General features: G+C 40.7%; 1 protein-coding gene across 3 annotated transcripts in view; it reads left to right on the top strand.

Moving 5' to 3' along the window:
- Positions 1 to 19562, top strand: part of LRP2 (LDL receptor related protein 2) — a 140350-nt gene that overhangs the window by 83918 nt on the left and 36870 nt on the right. For all 3 annotated transcript variants that reach the window (XM_037848924.1, XM_037848923.1, XM_037848926.1), the window contains 15 exons: positions 659 to 1576; positions 1689 to 1854; positions 2170 to 2328; positions 3887 to 4176; positions 4999 to 5202; positions 5871 to 6113; positions 6869 to 6994; positions 7493 to 7612; positions 8899 to 9030; positions 10100 to 10301; positions 10506 to 10801; positions 12143 to 12659; positions 16869 to 17021; positions 17474 to 17644; positions 19255 to 19478. In XM_037848924.1, the coding sequence (XP_037704852.1) occupies positions 659 to 1576; positions 1689 to 1854; positions 2170 to 2328; positions 3887 to 4176; positions 4999 to 5202; positions 5871 to 6113; positions 6869 to 6994; positions 7493 to 7612; positions 8899 to 9030; positions 10100 to 10301; positions 10506 to 10801; positions 12143 to 12659; positions 16869 to 17021; positions 17474 to 17644; positions 19255 to 19478 (3921 nt within the window). The remainder of the gene's footprint in view (positions 1 to 658; positions 1577 to 1688; positions 1855 to 2169; positions 2329 to 3886; positions 4177 to 4998; positions 5203 to 5870; positions 6114 to 6868; positions 6995 to 7492; positions 7613 to 8898; positions 9031 to 10099; positions 10302 to 10505; positions 10802 to 12142; positions 12660 to 16868; positions 17022 to 17473; positions 17645 to 19254; positions 19479 to 19562) is intronic.

Raw genomic sequence — 19562 nt, 5'->3', positions numbered from 1 at the left:
CAAAAGCCTTTTTGAGTTGCACCTCCGTCATCTTATTAACTACAAGTGCTACAGAAATGTTTTTCTAGATTACACGTTTACTAAATCATTTCAGACAGTATAGATAAAGCAGGGGACAAGCTGTCTATAGCCTGTAGGCCAGATATAGCCCACTGCCTGTTTTTGTTTCTTGTAGCACAGCCATGCCTGTGTTTTGTCTATGGCTGCTTTCATGTTCCAAGGATGTTGAGTAGTTGCTACAAAAATCATCTGGCCCACAAAGTATAAGTGTTTACTGTCTGCCCCTTTGCAGGATAAAATTGCAGACCTGGATTAATTCAGCATTTGTTGCATTAGAAGTAGATAAAGAAAAAAGAATTAATCAGTAAAAATTTCCATATCTGCTTGATTTCTCTAGAGGAGAATTGGGTATAAGCTCAAAATTATAGAATTCCAAATAGGTATGCCTGGATATAAAGGTGGAGTTATCACTCAACCACAGACCTTAGGTGGTAGAGACCTTGAAGACTCTGTACCCAGAGCTGTCTACACAGACATTAGAAACATATACTGAGCCAAATCTCAACCTTGCATGTTTTGTTCTAATTTGAAAAGGTATCCTCTTTTTTTTTTTTTTTTTCCTTTCCGTTCATTAGCATGCTCTTTCATTTTCCTGCAGGAAATCTTTATTTCACCAACGCTTTTCGGTCTGAAACCCTGGTAGAAGTTCTGAGGATTAATACCACCCACCGCCGTGTTCTCCTTAAAACCACAGTGGATATGCCCAGACATATTATAGTAGATCCCAAGAACCGATACATCTTCTGGGCTGACTATGGACAGAACCCAAAGATTGAACGTGCCTTACTTGACTGTACTAATCGGACTGTGCTCGTATCAACAGGCATTGTCACACCACGGGGTTTGGCTATGGACCGTAGCACTGGCTTCATTTATTGGGTTGATGATTCTTTAGATATAATTGCAAGGGTCCATCTTAATGGGGGTCCATCTGAAATGATTCGTTATGGCAGTCAATACCCAACTCCTTTTGGCATCACTGTTTTTGGAAATTCTATTATATGGGTAGACAGAAATTTGAAAAAAATCTTCCAAGCTAGCAAACAACCAGGTAACACAGAGCTGCCAAGAGTGTTAAGGGACAATATCAATTTGCTACGAGATGTGACCATGTTTGACCCCCAGGTCCAGCCTCGATCACCAGCAGAGGTCAACAACAACCCTTGCTTGGAAAATAATGGTGGGTGCTCCCATTTCTGCTTTGCTATGCCTGGATTGCAGGCCCCCAAATGTGGCTGTGCCTTTGGGACCCTGCAAGGTGATGGGAAGAGCTGTGCCATTTCAACAGAAAATTTCCTTATCTATGCCTTGGAGAATTCCTTAAGAAGCCTACACTTGGACCCCGAAAACCACAGCCCACCATTCAGTGCAATACAGGTAGAAAGCACTATTGCAGACCTGGAATATGACAGTATAAATAATAGAATCTACTTTACACAAAATGGACATGGACATGGCCAGATTTCCTATATCAACCTGTTTTCAGGGATCCATTCTGCAACAGTCATTGCTTCAGGTAGGTGCCCTCCAAATGGGGTCAATATTCATGGATGGGGCAAGTAGTTCTCAAATGCACATTGAGAATCTAATGCCTTTGTGTGTGTTTGTGTATGCCGTCGTGTGTCCAGATATAGGGATTGCTGATGGCATTGCCTTCGATTGGATCAATAACAGAATTTATTACAGTGATTTCCTCAACCAAACAATTAACTCCATGGCCGTGGATGGGTCTCAGCATACTGTGATAGCCCGTGTTCCAAGACCAAGAAATATTGCATTAGATGTTTGCCAAGGGTATGTCATTTTGACCTGTGCATATTTTTTTGGAGGGAGAGCAGCCTGAAACTATATAATGTTCATAGAGAGCTAGTGTTTATGGGTTTCTAACATTATGGCTACAGTTTCAGGGGGAAAGAGCACTGAGTGATTTTTGTTTTGTTTTTTTTTAACTTTAGAAGGAGGTGCAGTGCACATCTCCCTTTGATCCTTTTGGAGAAGTTGTGTGGGTTGGAATGCAGTAGCCAATTAAACGATGCTAACATGTTTTACATGAAAAGGAATTTAAGGTCCCTTGCTGTGAATTAATTATGACTCTTTTTGGCCGCCTAGGTACATGTACTGGACTGACTGGGGCAACACTCCTAAGATTGAGAGAGCCACGCTGGGGGGGAACTTCCGGGCACAAATTGTCAACAGCAGCCTGGTCTGGCCCAATGGGCTCACTCTGGACTTTGAGGAGAAACTTCTCTACTGGGCAGATGCCAGTCTGTATGTGTCTTTGGATACTTGTGCCTTCTTCCCCCAACTTCTGAAGAGAAGGGCTTTGCATAGTATCATGAAAATGTCATATACCAAATAGATGTGGCTAAAATTTAGAATCTCAGTTTTTGGAACTATATTGGTGGACATAGCTGCATCATAATTTTTCTGCAGCATACTCCGATGATGCATTAGTAGATGAGTATAACTACAAATGTAATCCACAGGCCATGTAACTAGTATAAGATATGAATGGCTTTTTTTTTTTTTTTAATCTTCATTTTATTGAGATATATTCATATACCACGCAGTCATACAAAACAAATCGTACTTTCGATTGTTCACAGTACCATTACATAGTTGTACATTCATCACCCAAATCAATCCCTAACACCTTCATTAGCACACACACAAGAATAACAAGAATAATACTTAGAGTGAAAAAGAGCAATTGAAGTAAAAAAGAACACTGGGTACCTTTGTCTGTTTGTTTCCTTCCCCTATTTTTCTACTCATCCATCCATAAACTAGACAAAGTGGAGTGTGGTCCTTATGGCTTTCCCAATCCCCTTGTCACCCCTCATAAGCTACATTTTTATACAACTGTCTTCGAGATTCATGGGTTCTGGGTTGTAGTTTGATAGTTTCAGGTATCCACCACCAGCTACCCCAATTCTTTAGAACCTAAAAAGGGTTGTCTAAAGTGTGCATAAGAGTGCCCACCAGAGTGACCTCTCGGCTCCTTTTGGATTCTCTCTGCCACTGAAGCTTATTTCATTTCCTTTCACATCCCCCTTTTGGTCAAGAAGATGTTCTCCGTCCCATGATGCCGGGTCTACATTCCTCCCCGGGAGTCATATTCCACGTTGCCAGGGAGATTCACTCCCCTGGGTGTCTGATCCCACGTAGTGGGGAGGGCAGTGATTTCACCTTTCAAGTTGGCTTAGCTAGAGAGACAGGGCCACATCTGAGCAACAAAGAGGCAATGAATGGCTTTTAAATGCACACTAAGTTTTCTCTGGGGCTTTCCTTTCAGTGTCACAATATTTCTAAAAGTTTTTGGTCAATTATTGAACTCAAATTTTCTTCTTTATTTTCCTTAAATGATTTTGGTCTTGAGATTGTGCACAACCTGACCTTTTCTTCATTATCTCATTTGAAATGAAGCAGCAATGTTTCTTTTCTAAATAAAGATGTGGTTCTACGTGAACACTGTAAGGTGCTAATTACATTTTTGATTTTTATATTTACTAAGAGAGTCGGAAGGGAAAGATAATTTACATTTTATTGACTGTCTGCTCTCTGCTAAGTTCCATGCTTTGCTGAGTTCCGTGGTTCACACAGATTATTTCATAATGTTCTCCCATTTCTAGTGTCATCCTGGTTCCTTCTGTAGCATTACCTGTAGGTTATATTAACATTTGGAAGTCAAGGACATTGTTTGATAAGAAAATAAGACCTCCCATCACCAGAGGAAAGATTTTTAGCTGTGAAATGCCTCACTTGAAAGTTGGGGGCTTGTGTGAAACAATGATTGGGCTCAGGCATTTTTTTACTTCATTTTTAGGAGGAAGATCGAGCGCTGCACTCTAACGGGCATGGACCGTGAAGTTGTTGTCAGCACAATGTTACATCCTTTTGCCTTGACTGTCTATGGGCAGTATATTTACTGGACTGACTTGTTCACAAAAGGAATTTACCGAGCTAACAAATACGATGGGTCGGGTCAGATGGTGATGACCATGAATTTGCCCAGGCAGCCTACGGCTATTCATATTCGTGATAAGGGCCAGCAACAGCAGTGTAGCAATCCTTGCAGCCAGTTTAATGGGGGCTGCAGTCACATCTGTGCACCAGGTAAGGCCTTGCACATGAAGAGCCATACGTGGAGAGTAAAAATGATGACAGCTGGTAGGGAAGCCTGAGGGAATATTCAGCTCTAACAAGTGGAAAAAGAATCCCAATTCTCCTTTATTTCAGGTTAAACCATATGGTAGATTTGGGGGTGTCTCTTTTGAGAGGACGGTTTCTTTTCTATATGGAGCCCTTTAGAGTACTTGGTGGAGGTGGAAACTAAGCAGCTTTGGACTGCTACATTTCATGACTTTAAATAGGCTTACTTTCCTTACAAAAGGATTCAGTTATTCCACTTGAGAGATACCATTTTACAGGCATTTTAAAATGCGATTATATACTTCATGGTGTTTTCAAACTCATAGGGAAACATGACTTTTGATACCCATTGCTTTGCAAATTTTGCTGAGAAAGGAGAATCATTGCTATTGTTTAAGTGTAGATGAAAAATTAGGGTGAATTATCCACATGTATTAGAAATTGGTGGTGGTCCTTTTCTTATTTTTTATAGGAGAAGTTATAGGTTTATGGAAAAATCATGAATGAAATGTATTCAGTCCCGTACATTTGTTGTAATTGATAATTGTGCTATTAACTATAGTCTCATTTACTTTAGGGAATCACTGTGTTGTACAGTCCCAAGGATTTTTTTTTTATATTTAATCATTTATATATACAACCTGTAACTTTTGTACATATATGCAATAAAGTTGATGGGCAGAATATCCACAGCTTGTCTTACAGAGCGTTTAACGTAGCTGTTGCAAGTGCTGTTCTGAAGCAGAAAATGCGAATGTTTGCCACACAAATCTTTTGCGTTTTCAGGTCCTAATGGGGCCGAGTGCCAGTGCCCTTCTGAGGGCCATTGGTATTTGGCCAACAACAACAAGCACTGCATTGTGGACAGTGGCAGCCGGTGTAATGGGTCCCAATTCACCTGCTTCAATGGGCACTGCATCTCTGAGCAGTGGATATGCGACAACCATGATGACTGTGGCGATGGCAGTGAGGAGCTGGAAATTGTCTGTGGTGAGTTGGATGCTAATGGCATCTTTGTGCCAAGTGTTTAGTTCAGAATCCTGTTGTGTGTGACTGGGTTTGAAATTTGTGCCTCATCCTCCTGTTGGAGCAGAGAAAACCTCTGCAGAAATGCAGGCTGCATTTCTGTTCAATCACATGTAAGCTCATGTATTTTGTGGATTCGTAGGAAGCACAGGTACCATTTACAGTCTGCAAAGCCCTGGGCAAGTTACTAAACCTTGGGTCCCCAGGCATATCTGTACAATGGAGCTTACTAGGGTTCTTGTGAATCCAGGGTAAGGCCGAGGGCTCCAATAGGGGATTGTTATCATTTTATTACCTTTCATACTAGAAATTACTCATTCATGCCATTGATCTAATAATTTTATTGAATTCACTCCCAATCCTGAAATTCCACCTGTATAGGGTAATGCACAGTGGACTTTCTCAGTCAGTTACTTTCTTCTAGCAGACCATGTAAGAACTAGAAGTTTAGATTTGTATATGACATAGTTTACTTACTCTGATTTAAAATTTAAAAGTGTTATCTTACTTTGCATGCAGTCCGTTTTGTGGTCATTTTTGCCTTTGAAGGTGTCCATTTTATTTGATTGTATCTTTTTAGAAAGTAGGCTGATGCTTTGAGAGGTTTCTTCAATGTCTTTTCATTCTTTTAGCGTTTCACACCTGCTCGCCAACAGACTTCACCTGTGACAACGGGCGATGTGTCCAATACCATTTTCGCTGTGATCACTACAACGACTGCGGTGACAATAGTGATGAGATAGGATGCCAGTTCAGGAACTGTAACTCCACCACGGAATTTACTTGCAATAATGGAAGGTGCATATCTCTTCAGCATGTCTGCAATGGTATAAACGACTGCCATGATAATGGCACTTCAGATGAGAAAAACTGCCGTAAGTACATTTTAAGGACTATTGTGCTTTGGGGTCTGATGTCTCAGATCGTGAGAGACTTTTAATAGAAAAACTATCTAATATTTAAATTGTTCACTGAAATTGATGGATGTGTACAACCATTGAACATTTTCTCCTTTGCTTGTATGTCTACCAGATTTGATTGTTTTCAAGCTTTCCGTGAAATACATTTCTGTAACGTAGAATCTGTTCTTTCCATTTGCTAATTTTCAGTGTAATGGTGATGAATGAGCATTAGGCCAGTGGGAGCCCTTTCAAGTTGCCACTTGTATTCTTTTGTCATAACCACATTTAGTTCTCACACATTTCTTGTCTCAGACCTGGAATTAGCTACTTCTCCAAGGAGGATATCCAATTCCAATTTGGTTTTCATTGGACAGTGGGTATAGCTTGTTTTCAAGAAAGAAAATGAATTTATATTTATATTTCTCTTTTAAATATAAGGTTACAGGTTTTTCACTTAGATTTTATAGGCATATTTCTTTTCTTCCTTTTATAGCTCTATGGTACACCATTGCATGGGTATGCCACGGTTTATTTAACCAAAACTCTTGTTGATGCTATTAATGAAAACAGACAAATCAGGCTACTTCCCCAACCCCTGGGAATTTATAGAGTGCCATATTGTCAATGATCATGACTCCCTTCAGGTGGCTTTGGTTCTGCAATAGATCTTTCTTTATGGTATATTTGATGAAAGTGTTGTGAATGTTTATCTGGTTGTTTTTTCCTAGCTGATTTCACTTGCCAACCTGGATACGTGAAATGTCAGAATACAAATGTGTGTATCTTTCATCGTTACTTGTGTGATGGAGACAATGACTGTGGAGATATGAGTGATGAAAACCCCACGTATTGTGGTCAGTAAGACAGACCTGCTTCTCTTTCTTTCATCCTTCCTACAAGGATGTATATCTTGAGTGTTTGGGCTAGTTTGAATTTGTCATCTCCAATTGACCTTGTAAGTAGATATGGTAGGCCATTTGGAGGGGCAGGTTAAGCTCCTTCTCTTGTTTCTCTGGCTGGATGCCTTAGAGGTACGTTTGAATTTTATTTTATTTTATTTCATATTTAGCATCATTAAGCCATTAATGTAAATAGCTGCGTAATTTACAAATTTAGGAATTTAGGAACATACACCTGACTTTAGGGCTACCAAGAAAAGCATCTTTGTTCAAACAAAGGTCCCATATTACAAGGATGAATAAGAGCATACCCAATACCCCTCCTTCCCAATGCAAAGATAAAAAAATGCCACTTCCCATCCCCAGTCTTCCTTTCTTGGCAACTTCAGAGATTAAGGCTGATGGGAACAAATGTTTTTTGCTCATAGATTTTACCTTCTTTCTTTCCTTCAGCCTCTCAGACGTGCGCTGTCAGTGATTTCCGGTGCACATCTGGGCGCTGCATTCCTGGTCATTGGTATTGTGATGAAGAAAGAGATTGTTCTGATGGCTCTGATGAACCTGCCTCTTGTGGTGAGAAATAAGCATCAAACTATTACAATGCAGCTAGAAAACCCCACTCTTCTAACCATAGCTGCTGAATGTTTGCACTCAGCAGATGTTCATTAAAGGCACTGTGTGGGGAGCTGATCAGGTTACGGAAGTTGCTGATTGATAGCTGATAAGTATGTTGGTGGATCCACCTTGTACTCTACCTGGCTTGTATGAATTTCTAAATTTGGCCTCCCGTAAGTCTGTGGGAGGATATGACAGGGATTGGAGTCATCACATACCTGAGACAGGAGCAGATTATGGCCACACGACCTCTTCCTGTTCTCTCACTGTGCTGGCTTATGAGGTAGGGCCCCCTGGTCATCTGAGCTCTTCAGTGTATTCCTGAAGGCAGTTGTATTTGGAAGCTGCTATTTACCCTTACTATAACTTGCACATTTTTTTTACGTAAAGAGCTTCTATATTGCTATTTTTTTTTAAAATCATGGATGCTCCATGGGTTTTTAACCCTTTCCTAGTGATATTTCCTGTTTTTCACTATAAAACTATTGCTGAATAAACATCCTCCCCTCATTGCAATATGTGAAAGGGGATATGTCTCTTTAAAAGGCTTTATCAGCGTACATTTCTTTTGTGTCCAGTTTCTCCTACAGTTATCATTGTTCAGTGTTTTAACGTTTAAATAAAATGTTGTTTTGTCTTAGGCTAATTTTGAGGGGGCCTCGGGTTTATGAACAGCTTGATTAGTTGTATACGATTATGTAGGATTATTTGCTACTTTAAATCGTTTATTTTTGAGCACCTACTATGTTTTAGGCACTTGGGCTACGTTAGTGAATAAGACAGAAGCTCATGTTCTAGCTTATTCTAGCGACGGGAGACAATGCATACAAAAAAATAAGTTAATTGTATAGTATGTAATTGCTATGGAGAAAGGGGAAAAGGGCAGGGAAATGGCCAGTTGGGAGTACTGGGAGTGGGTGGTTTGGCTTTGGAAGAAAAGCAGATGTGAAATAGTAGGTATATCCTCTTGGGAAAAGCATTGCTCACTGACGTGTGTCTCCTTGGAGGACCTTGCAGTTCCAAGTTTCCTAGACAACCCAACCACAGCAGGCTTCTTTCACAGTTTCTAAAATTTCACTAAGTGCTTTTTCCTTTCAACAATGACTTTTATTCATAATTTTCAAAGATGAGTTGTAGATTTACAAAAATATCATGCATAGAATGTTCCCTTTTGACCACAGTTCAGCACGTTAGATCATGCTGAGGGAAAAAAGCCAGATAACCAATAGTGCTTTTTATCTCAGAGTACCACAGTCGAACATGCCCAAGTCAGCAGTTCACGTGTGATAACCGGAGGTGCATCCCAAGTGATTGGATCTGTGACGGTGATAACGACTGTGGGGACAGGAGTGATGAAGATGAAAGGCACCAGTGTGGTAAGTGAAGCCAGTGAGTTCCTCTGTATAGTCACATTCTGGAGAAACACATTAGGGCTGAATGTACACTGACCAAATGTTTTTCACTCTGGCATTGTTTGCTATCCCCTTAAATGCTTTAAAATTTTATATTTACTTTCATCTCTTGCATTTGTAGAATGCAAAGTGTAGAGCCGGTAAGTGTAGCAACTATCTGAGCCTCCCAGTCCCATTTATTAGCTTAGAGCTCTCACTTGGGGGATTATTCCTTTTAAGCAAATATCATTGTTCATTACTAAGAGAGCATGGAATCTTTAGCTAAGTTGCCACAGAAGAGTTCACTGACATTTACTGTAACCTCACGTCAGTGGTTCATACCCCAACATGTGCTCTATCCATGGAAACAGGTGTTTGGCAGCTGCACATGTTGATTATGACCGGCTCTATTCTCCCTTCTCCTGTCACAAAATCTCCCTCCTTCTGTTTCTTCATTTACCCACAATAAGTGTGGGACAATGCCTGTTCTTTTATTCTGTGGCATCTCTTTCCTCTCAATGTCATGGTTTCCGGCAACTCTAGTCTCTCCTATCTACCCTAATTCAATATAGATACCAAAGCTATATTTGGCAGTAAATTGGAGTGAAAACGTTTGAAGCCCTAGCTCTTTTCTTTCTAGTTCTTATGACATTGAGCCATCCAGTTATCTCACATCATGCTTGATCATATGTGTTATATGAGTTTACATTTTGTGAACTAAAAAAATGTTACCAAAAGGCATTTTTGGTATCCAGATAAGAAGATATGAGTGTTTTTTCTGAAGCTGTAAGGGGTTCAGAATGGTTGTGCATTAATTTTATGGAAAACTAAGCAGGATGGCTTTTTATGTTTATCTTATGAAAAATCCAAGGTCCTAAATGTATTTTTGTTATGATCTACAATTGTCAGAGCAATGTGATTTGGCTACCTGTTTTCCTCCCATTTCCTTTTATCCCTTAAGATGTTGAGTAACATAAAGCAAGAGAAATAATGGATGAGAGTGAGTTTGACTGCTAGAATGAGCTCTCATATGGTCTTTGATTCTTTGTTTTAGAGACTAGAACTTGTTCGAGTTCCGAGTTTTTCTGTGAACACAGCAAATCTTCCTCCAGAAGGTGCATTCCCCGATTCTGGGTCTGTGATGGTGAGGCAGATTGTTCTGACGCGGATGATGAGAATCAGAATTGTACCAGGAGAACTTGCTCTGCAAATGAATTCACTTGTCGTAATGGACTGTGCATCCGTAACACGTTCAGGTGAATTGGGTATTAAAAGATTTCCCTGTAAACCTCAAGTGTCCATGGAGGAGCAGGACTGTCTTACCTATTAGGCATAGTGGCTACAATGCACCTGGAGAAGTATGTTACATTCTTCTAATGCTAGGGGAGAGGGACCTGAGGGAACTCTTGATCATGCTGTTGAAATGGTTGACCTAGCCCCAATTGGGTCTCAAAACACAGGTGTGACTGGCGCAACGACTGCGGTGACTACAGCGATGAGAGGGAGTGCTCGTACCCAACCTGCAGTGAGACTCAGTTTACCTGTCAGAATGGGCGCTGCATTCCTAAGGCTTACACTTGTGATGGCGATAATGACTGTGGAGATGAATCTGATGAGCTGGAGCACCTGTGTAGCACCCCAGAACCCACATGCCCTCCTCATCAGTTCAGGTGTGACAATGGACACTGCATTGAGATGGAGAAGATCTGCAACCACATAGATGACTGTGGTGATGACACTGATGAAAGAGGATGTGGTAAGAAGATTTGGGAAAAGGAAAAAGGGGAAACTGCATATGAGATCTCAATATATCAAGATGTTCAAATCTATCAGAAAATTACTATTGCTTGTGAATCAGAAGGCAAGGACTCCTTGGTATGTGTGAAGTAGCTGTACAAAATTTTCAGACTAGCATCTCATTGTGTCTCTTCCAACCCACTAAACCTTGACTTTGTACTGAGAGGACAGAAAGCCAGAAGGAGTCCTAGTGTTTTTTTTTTTTTTTTAAGAAAAGTTGTGGGTTTACAGGGAAATCATTCATAAAATACCAGGGTTCTCATATATCACCCTATTATTAACAGCTTGCGTTGGTATAGTACCTTTGTTACAATTGATGAAAAAACATAATTGTGGTATTGACTGCAGGCCATGGTTTAACTTAGGGTCCATTGTGTTGTGCAGTTCCAGGAAAGAGCATTCTTATAAATGTACTATTAACTATAGTCCTTCATTTACAATAGGGTTCACCATTGTGTAGTACAGTCCTATGTTGTTGTTTTTTTTAATTCGAGTAACATATATACAAGCTAAAATTTCCCCACATTCACATATATAATTCAGTGCTGTGAATTACATTCACAATGTTGTGCTACCATCATCACCATTCTAGTGATTTTGTAAATCTTTTCGCAAATAGTAAAATGGTAGCCCATAGATGTGAAATAAATTGCTTGGGATCAAATTAGCAGCAGAAAGAGGCCTGATAATGCAGTTTGTGAAGTAATTTGATCCATTACTTCTTAACCAAAATCTCCTTCCTGTGTTTGGGTAAGCTTGGCTATGTTTCATAGGACCAGGCAAAGGCTGTCCCATTTTTTTAAAAGGAATTCTCATTTTATGGGTGAGCCAGGCCCAGTAACCAGTGGGCTGAGTCATGCCATCTCATAAGAGCCAAGTGTGTGCATGACTTCCAAACTCAGTGACATCACTTTGGTGAGTTGGTGGAAAGTAGTTGTGCCACAGAATGAAAGATGCTAGGAAACAAAGCATTTCTTTTTCTGGAGATGGGGCTGTTTTCCCAGTACACCCTCGCTGGTTCTTCTGCTCTTACGCTCCTTTCTTCTGCCATTTTACCTTCTTGGTTAAGAGAAGGTTAGCAGGCATAGGATTAGAAGTTAAAGTATTAACTGCTAAAACTACTAGTTGAAGGACTAAGTTGGGGAAGAAGTGGAAAAATAGTGACTTTTGAATAAACTGTGGATTTTATCGTGATATATTAAGAATTGGCACTGTCCAGCAGAAATGTTAACTTTGGACCATTATGCGAGACCTGTTGCTGACATTTTAGGTTCTTTAATAAACTCCCTTTTGTCTTTAGGCATTAATGAGTGCAACGACCCTTCAATCAGTCGCTGTGATCACAAATGCACAGACACCCAAACCAGTTTCTATTGTTCTTGTAATCCTGGTTATAAGCTTATGTCTGACAAGCGGTCTTGTGATGATATCGATGAGTGCAAGGAGATGCCCTCTGTCTGTAGCCAGATGTGTGAGAACACAGAGGGCTCCTACATTTGCAAGTGTGCCCCAGGCTACATCCGCGAATCTGATGGAAAGAGTTGTCGGCAGAACAGTGACATCACACCCTTTCTCATTTTTAGCAACCGATATTATTTGAGAAATCTAACTTTAGATGGCCAGTTTTACTCCCTCATTCTGCAAGGTCTGAGCAACGTTGTGGCAATGGATTTTGACCGCGTAGAAAAGAGATTGTACTGGTTTGATGTACAGAGGAGAGTCCTTGAGAGAATGTTTCTGAATGGGACCAACAGGGAGACAGTCATGAGGGACAATCTACCAAATGCAGAAGGTCTGGCTGTAGACTGGGTTGGCAGGTAAGAAAACACTGATTTATCTTTTCAACATGAGTTTGGGTGCAATTAATGCTTTGGAATGCTTTTTCTACTGCTTTGTATCTAATGTCCACCTAGTTTATGGTATCATTTTTATGGGGTGGGGCATCACAAGGGAGGAAAGAGCTCTGCTTTTTCTGGCCATTCAGTTAATGATAGGGGGTTTGAGATAGTCCTTCTAGCAAGGGTCTTGCTAGGGTCTTTATGGTAGGCCAGTTATACTTCTTAAAATCTCTACTGAATCTTTACTAAATTTCTTCAGCATTTAGTAAGCATCTAATAAATAGGTACTATTATAATTGCTATACTTAACCTCTTCAATGACAGAACTCGAGATTGTGACGTTCATTCATTACTCAACTGAATTAACTGGCTAGGGCTTGTCTATTTATGGATACTCACAGTACTCACAAGCCTAAAAGGATGCTATTGTCGGATCAGTTAAATATTCTGACATCCAGCATTTTTGGTTTAGGCCTTAGCAAAGAAGAATTTGCAATTTTTGGAAGGGAAATCATTTTCAGTTGGAAATGATTGGTCCCAGATACACTGAACAGTGAACTGGACATTGAACCCTTTAGGGGTTATGGATAGCCCTTGTGAGATAATGACACATATTTATGCATTTTGCATTAGTTTTAGAGGATTGCACAGAACCTCAAAGCCCAAACTTGCCAAATACCAGGTTAAGGACCCCAGGTTAATAACACCTGCCTTATAGAAAAGTAGTGGATTTTGTACATTAGCAGTATATTTAAACTGAAATATTCTTAAGGTAGGAGTTTCTAAAGCTTCTTAGTAAAACTTTTCACAGAATAAAAAACTCTTTTCCCAAGTCTAGTCTGACAAGACCAGGGATGGGTATGGTTTCTCTCATAAGGATGTCATAGTTAATCTTTGCATTGTCTGGGAAGGATGCTTATACTTCTTTTTTTTTTTTTTTAATTTTATTTTGAAATAAATTCAAAGTTACAGGAACAGTTGCAAAAACAATACAAAACCCATACACAGAACTCCAGCATACCCTGACCCCCCTCCCCCGATACCCTGATCCACCAACTTGAACATGCTGTCACATCACCATTTCTTTCCCTCCCTCCCTGTCATCCATCATCTATTGCTCTGTCTTCTGAACATATGAGAGCAAGCTGCACACATCCTTGAACAATGTAATTCACATACATTTCCCATGAACAAGCACATTCTTTTATGCAATCCCATTAAGCGCAGCTAAGAAGTTCAAGAAATTCAACGTTGATACAAAGCTTGTATTCTATATTTCTTTTTTTTTTTTTTTTTTCCTTATGTCCCAACTGTGTCCCTTTGATCCTCCTCTCTTCCATCCTCAGATCCCATCCAGGATCATCCTTGGCATTTAATTGTCATTGCCTATTTAGACTTTTTTTTTTTTCCCCCTCAATTGTGGAAACATATATACAGCCTAAATATTCCCATTCCAACCCATCCCTAGCATTCCATTAGTGGGATTAATCACATTTAGAATGTTGTAATGCTATCACCTTCCCACCATCCATTACTAGAAATTTCCCTTCACTCCAAACAGCAACCCTACACTCATTTCTTAACTCCCCATTGCCCCTTCCCCCACTTCTCATAACCTATACTCTACTTTTCATCTTTATGGTCATATTCTCTGATAATTTCTTTGTGTTTACTGTGGGGCTTAAATTTAACCTCTTAAATCTATAACAGTCTTGTTTTTCTTTGATACCAACTTAACTTCAATAGGACACATAAACTATGTTCCTATACTCCTCCATTCTCTATACCTCTCTCTCTTTGTTTCTCTGTTGCTAGGACTCCCTTTAATATCTGAAGTAGGACAGGTCTTTTATTAGCAAAATTTCTCAGCATTTGTTTGTGAAAATTTTAAGCTCTCCCTCAAATTTGAAGGAGAGTTTTGCTGGATAAAGTATTCTTGGTTGGAAATTTTTCCCTCTCAGAATTTTAAATATGTCATGCCACTGCTTTCTCACCTCCATGGTGGCCACTGAGTAGTCACTACTTAGTCTTATGTTGTTTCCTTTGTATGTGGTGAATTGCTTTTCTCTTGCTGCTTTCCGAACTTCCTCCTTCTCTTCAGTATTTGACAGTCTGATCAGAATATGTCTTAGAGTGGGTTTATTTGGATTTATTCTATTTGGAGTTCACTGGGCATTTATGTTTTGTGTATTTATATTGTGTAGAAGGTTGGGGAAGTTTTCCCCAACAACTTCTTTGAATACTCTTTCAAGTCCTCCTTTCTGGGACACCAGTGAGTCGTAAATGTGGACGTTTTATTTTATCTATCGTATCCCTGAGATCCGTTTCAATTTTTTCAATTTTTTTCTCCATTCTTTCTTTTGTTCTTTCATTTTCCATTCTGTGGTCATCAGGATGCTGAGTTGATGTTTAACTTCCTTTAATCTTGTATTATGAGTATCCAGAGTCTTTTTTTAATTTGGCCAACAGTTTCCATAAAATCTTCTATTTTTTTTATTTACTCTTGCAATTTCTTTATGCTCTTCTAGGGTTTTCTTTATGTCCTTTATATCCTGTACCATGCTCTTATTGTTTGATTTTAGGCTTTTGATTAATTGTGCCAAGTACTGTGTCTCTTCTGATCTTTTGATTTGGGTGTTTGGGTTTGGGTTCTCCATATTGTCTGGTTTTATCATATGCTTTAAGATTTTCTGTTGTTGTTGGCTTCTAGGCATTTGCTTTACTTGATAGGGTTCTTTTTGGATATAATACTGATACCTAATTTTTCAGATCTACAGCTTGGTGGCATATACTTTCTCTGACTATCCAGCAGATGGTGTCCGCTGGTCACCTGTTCCCCTCAAGTCAGTTCTCCCTGACTTTGTCTTTGTGGTGTGTGGAGATCTGATCCTTGTGGGGTTCAATTGGTGCACTAAGTTTGGGTGTGTTGTTGGTGCTGTCCGCCCTGAATGTGGGGTGTGTGTCTGGGTGGTTAGGGAGATAGGGCAGCTTTAATAATCAAACTTCCCAGGTGTTCCTGGAGAGTCAAGGCTGTTACAAGAGTCTAAGCCTTTGTTTCAGTCTTGCCACAGATTGTCTCTGCCGCTAACCCACAAGTCCTTGGTATTGGTGTAGGGTCCCTGGGATTTCCGAGCGGGTGCCCCTTCCGAGCTGTGCTCTTCCAGGACCTCTGCAGGGGGAAGGCTATGTCACGTCACAAGTGTGCACCAGCCTCCAGGGAAGCCCTGGGCCACTGGGCCATGCAGGGGTGTTCCCAGCCTGCTATAAAGATGGTTGAATGGGGTGTGTTAATTTCCTCCTTTTCTCACAGCTCCACCTTCCCAGCTCCGGGAGAATTAGCTGTGTGTGCACTAAAGGCCACTGTCCATGGCCATTGTCCATGGCACTGTGGGAAACACTCTTGGCGCGGCTCTGGCCTATGGCTCCGTCCCTGGGCAGGAGTGTCTCCAGTCTGCCAGGGAGATATCTGCAAGGGGCACGGTTTCTTTCTCCTTTTGGCTCCCGTCTATCCCCCTGGTCCCAAGATAATCAGGAGCGGGTGTGGGGAGGGCTATCCTCCACACCATACACCGAGGTGTTGGCTATAACCTGTTCCTGGAGTGAGTGCTTCACTGCATGGTTCTCACTGCCATATCTGCAGCCGCTCCTGAGTTTTTTGTTTTTTTTTTTTTAAAAGAACTAGTCCATCTCCAAACGCCAACCCGTGGTTTCCCCACACCGCAGCGTGGCTGCCAGACTTTCCGCTGGCTTACTCACTTGTTTCAGAATGCAGACTCCCAGTTTCACCAAATGCAAGGTCCCTGTGGATTTAGCAGACCTTGTCCGGCTGGTGCATTGCTGGAACTGTTGTTCTGGGTCACTTTCTGGCTTTTATCTAGTATTTTTCACGGAGGTGTTTTTTTTACCCTGTTTCACCTAGCCGCCATTTTAGGTTCTCTCCGCCTTATACTTCTTGAAGAATGTAAAAGCAGCCTCCTCCTATGAGGTGCGGCCCCAGAATTCCCTTTGTGATGTGACTTTACCATGGGGACTGTCATACACACTCTTGCCTCATTGCAGAAAGGTCAACTTACTGTTTCCCCCTGCTCTCGTTTGCCTGAGAGAAAATGTCTTCTAACAGTTTGATTCCAGGTAGCTTGGGTAGGAAATTGGGTGCCTGTGTCGATAACCCCCAGCTCTCCGTTTCAGAAAGCTCTACTGGTTGGATGCCCACCTGAATTGCCTCTCTGTTGCTGACCTCAATGGTCGATACCGCCGCAAGCTGGCCGAACACTGCGTGGATGCCAACAACACCTTCTGCTTTGAGAATCCCAGAGGAATTGTCCTTCACCCACAATATGGGTATTGTCTCCTGGATCCTTGAGCTCTTCGTTCATGCCTTGCTTCTACTTCTGTCACCAAAAGGCCAATATCTTGCTGGGATTTGCTTTCCACTTTTCTTACCTAGTAAATGGCTTTAGTATAACAAGTAGCACGGCTTGTTCAAATGATGTTCATCAGATTTTCCTTATTTGCCACGATACAATTTATAGATGCATACAAAGAAAATTGTGATTGGAACACATCTTTACTGGACTCTCCATGTCAAAGTCACTGAAATAAATCGTGTTCATTCTTGAGCACTTCCTGTTCATCATCCCCTTCTTTCTCTGCCATGTAACAGATTATTTTCTCTTGGTTTTCTTTGCTTTTTGAGAATGTAAACCATTTCTCTAAATGGAGCCTAGCTGTGGTCTTTTGGCTGCTGGCTTCTCTTGGCTTCCTGGACTGACCCTTTGTGTTTGCTTAAACAGGCATATCTACTGGACAGACTGGGCTCACAGAGCCTACATCGGAAGAATAGGCATGGACGGAACCAACAGATCTGTGATTATCTCTACCAAGTTAGAGTGGCCCAATGGCATCACCATTGATTACACCAATGATAGACTCTACTGGGCAGATGCCCACCTGGGTTACATCGAGTACGTATAGACAGAAAAATTGGGCAATTGGGCAACTGTTTATTTCAAACACCAGGGTTTGAAGTTCCGGCATATTAATCCCAGTCAGCTCACATGGAGGTAGTAATACCTCCTTTATAGTAGTCAGCTTACTGCTTAATTCACGTTAATTTCCTCATCCCTTTACATAGCATGTGCCCCAATATGTGATTAATGACTTCCTTGGACTGTGATAGTGTCCCCTGGGTATGCATTTTGGAAAACATGGAAGTGTCATTAATTCAACAGAGCTAAGTTTAAAGGCCTTTAGAAATTGTGTCAGTCTGTTACATTTATTTTGCTCTCTAATCCCAAGCAATCTTGAGAACATACCTAGCATGTGTACGGAGTGCTCTCTTCACCTAAGCTCATGACAGACATAGAACCCAGAGTTCTCTTTTGTTGAATTGGGACAGTCCTCTGGGATCCTCCCCAGTCAGCAGTGTGCATATTTGCAGTGTTCTAAGGAGCATTACTGACATAAAGGAATTTTCCAGCTGTTCACTTTTTGATAAAAATCTCACATGGATCAGGTAGTGGGTGTGACTCCAGAAGTCAAATAATATCAGGCAATCAGATCTGGGAATGAATGAAACTTTGATATTCATTACTGACTTGGTCCAGCTCTTGGAGGATTAACAATGCCTGTGTGCAGAAGTATATTTCATAGACCACATAAAAGCAATACATTTCTATAGAACATCCAATTGATTCCTTGTACATCAAGCCCAGTCATTATAGCTGAGCTTGTGGTTTTCGCTTGAAGAAATATTCACATTGTGTCTGGGATCTGTACAAGAACTGAAAACCATGGCTAACATCATCAAGTTTCTTAGGTGCTAGCTCATCCCACCTCCTGTTTTAGGTTTTGTTCCAAATTTTTAAAATATTGTTCCAATATTGTTCCAAATTTTTAAAATATTAAAATATCAGTATTTTAGAAACAACTTCTGACATAGACTTATAGTAAGCAATGAGGCACTGGAGCTAGGAGTGGCTGTGGGCACTCTGTGACACCTTGAATTGAGAGAAATTCGACCAGAGGTTTATTCATCTAGAAAAAGTATTCCTTAATTATGCCCAGGATGTGATTGATGTGATTGATTATAAATGTTCTGTTGATGTGTGCAAAGTTAACCTTGCAGCCCTGTGATTTAACTCAGCCATAATGTCCCTCAGATTATACCGAGAACTCTTCTGTCTCCTGGAAGAGTTTCTCTCCTAAAATGTTCACAAGACAGCAGAATTCCAGCTTTATATTGCTATCCTTTCTTCTTGGGAAATAAGAAAGGTGTTCACTATAGAATAGCAAAAGGGTGCTCACTGGAAAACAATAATATCCTGGAAAACAATAATATAAGAGGTTATAAACCTATACTACAACTACTGTGCTGGGCTACATCTGCTGGAAAGCAGCCGTGGTTACGAATCAGTGATTGTTTAAACCCCTGTGGTTATTCCTAATTTTTAAGCATTACTTTTTCAACATCTACGTTTTCTGAAGTCAAAATATCCTGTAAGTATAGCTAAAGATCGTGAGTTTAGGGGAGGACTTTACTTCGCGGAGTGACTGTATCTTCCTCCCGCCCCAGGTACTCCGATTTGGAGGGTCACAATCGGCATATGGTATATGATGAGACACTACCTCATCCCTTTGCCATTACCATTTTTGAAGACACCATTTATTGGACAGATTGGAATACAAGGACAGTTGAAAAAGGAAACAAATATGATGGCTCAGGCAGGATGGTGCTGGTGAACACAACACATAGACCGTTTGACATCCATGTCTGTCACCCATACAGGCAGCCGTTTGGTGAGTAGGTGGCTCAGAAGTTTGGTACAGTTGCTTTTGTTATGTGCGTGTCATATGAGTATGTAGTTTTCTTCAAAACATATG

Source organism: Choloepus didactylus, chromosome 9, assembly GCF_015220235.1.
Source record: "Choloepus didactylus isolate mChoDid1 chromosome 9, mChoDid1.pri, whole genome shotgun sequence".
Classification (NCBI taxonomy): domain Eukaryota; kingdom Metazoa; phylum Chordata; class Mammalia; order Pilosa; family Megalonychidae; genus Choloepus; species Choloepus didactylus.
Note: the sequence above shows the minus strand (reverse complement) of the source record. Positions and strands in the feature narration are given on the sequence as shown.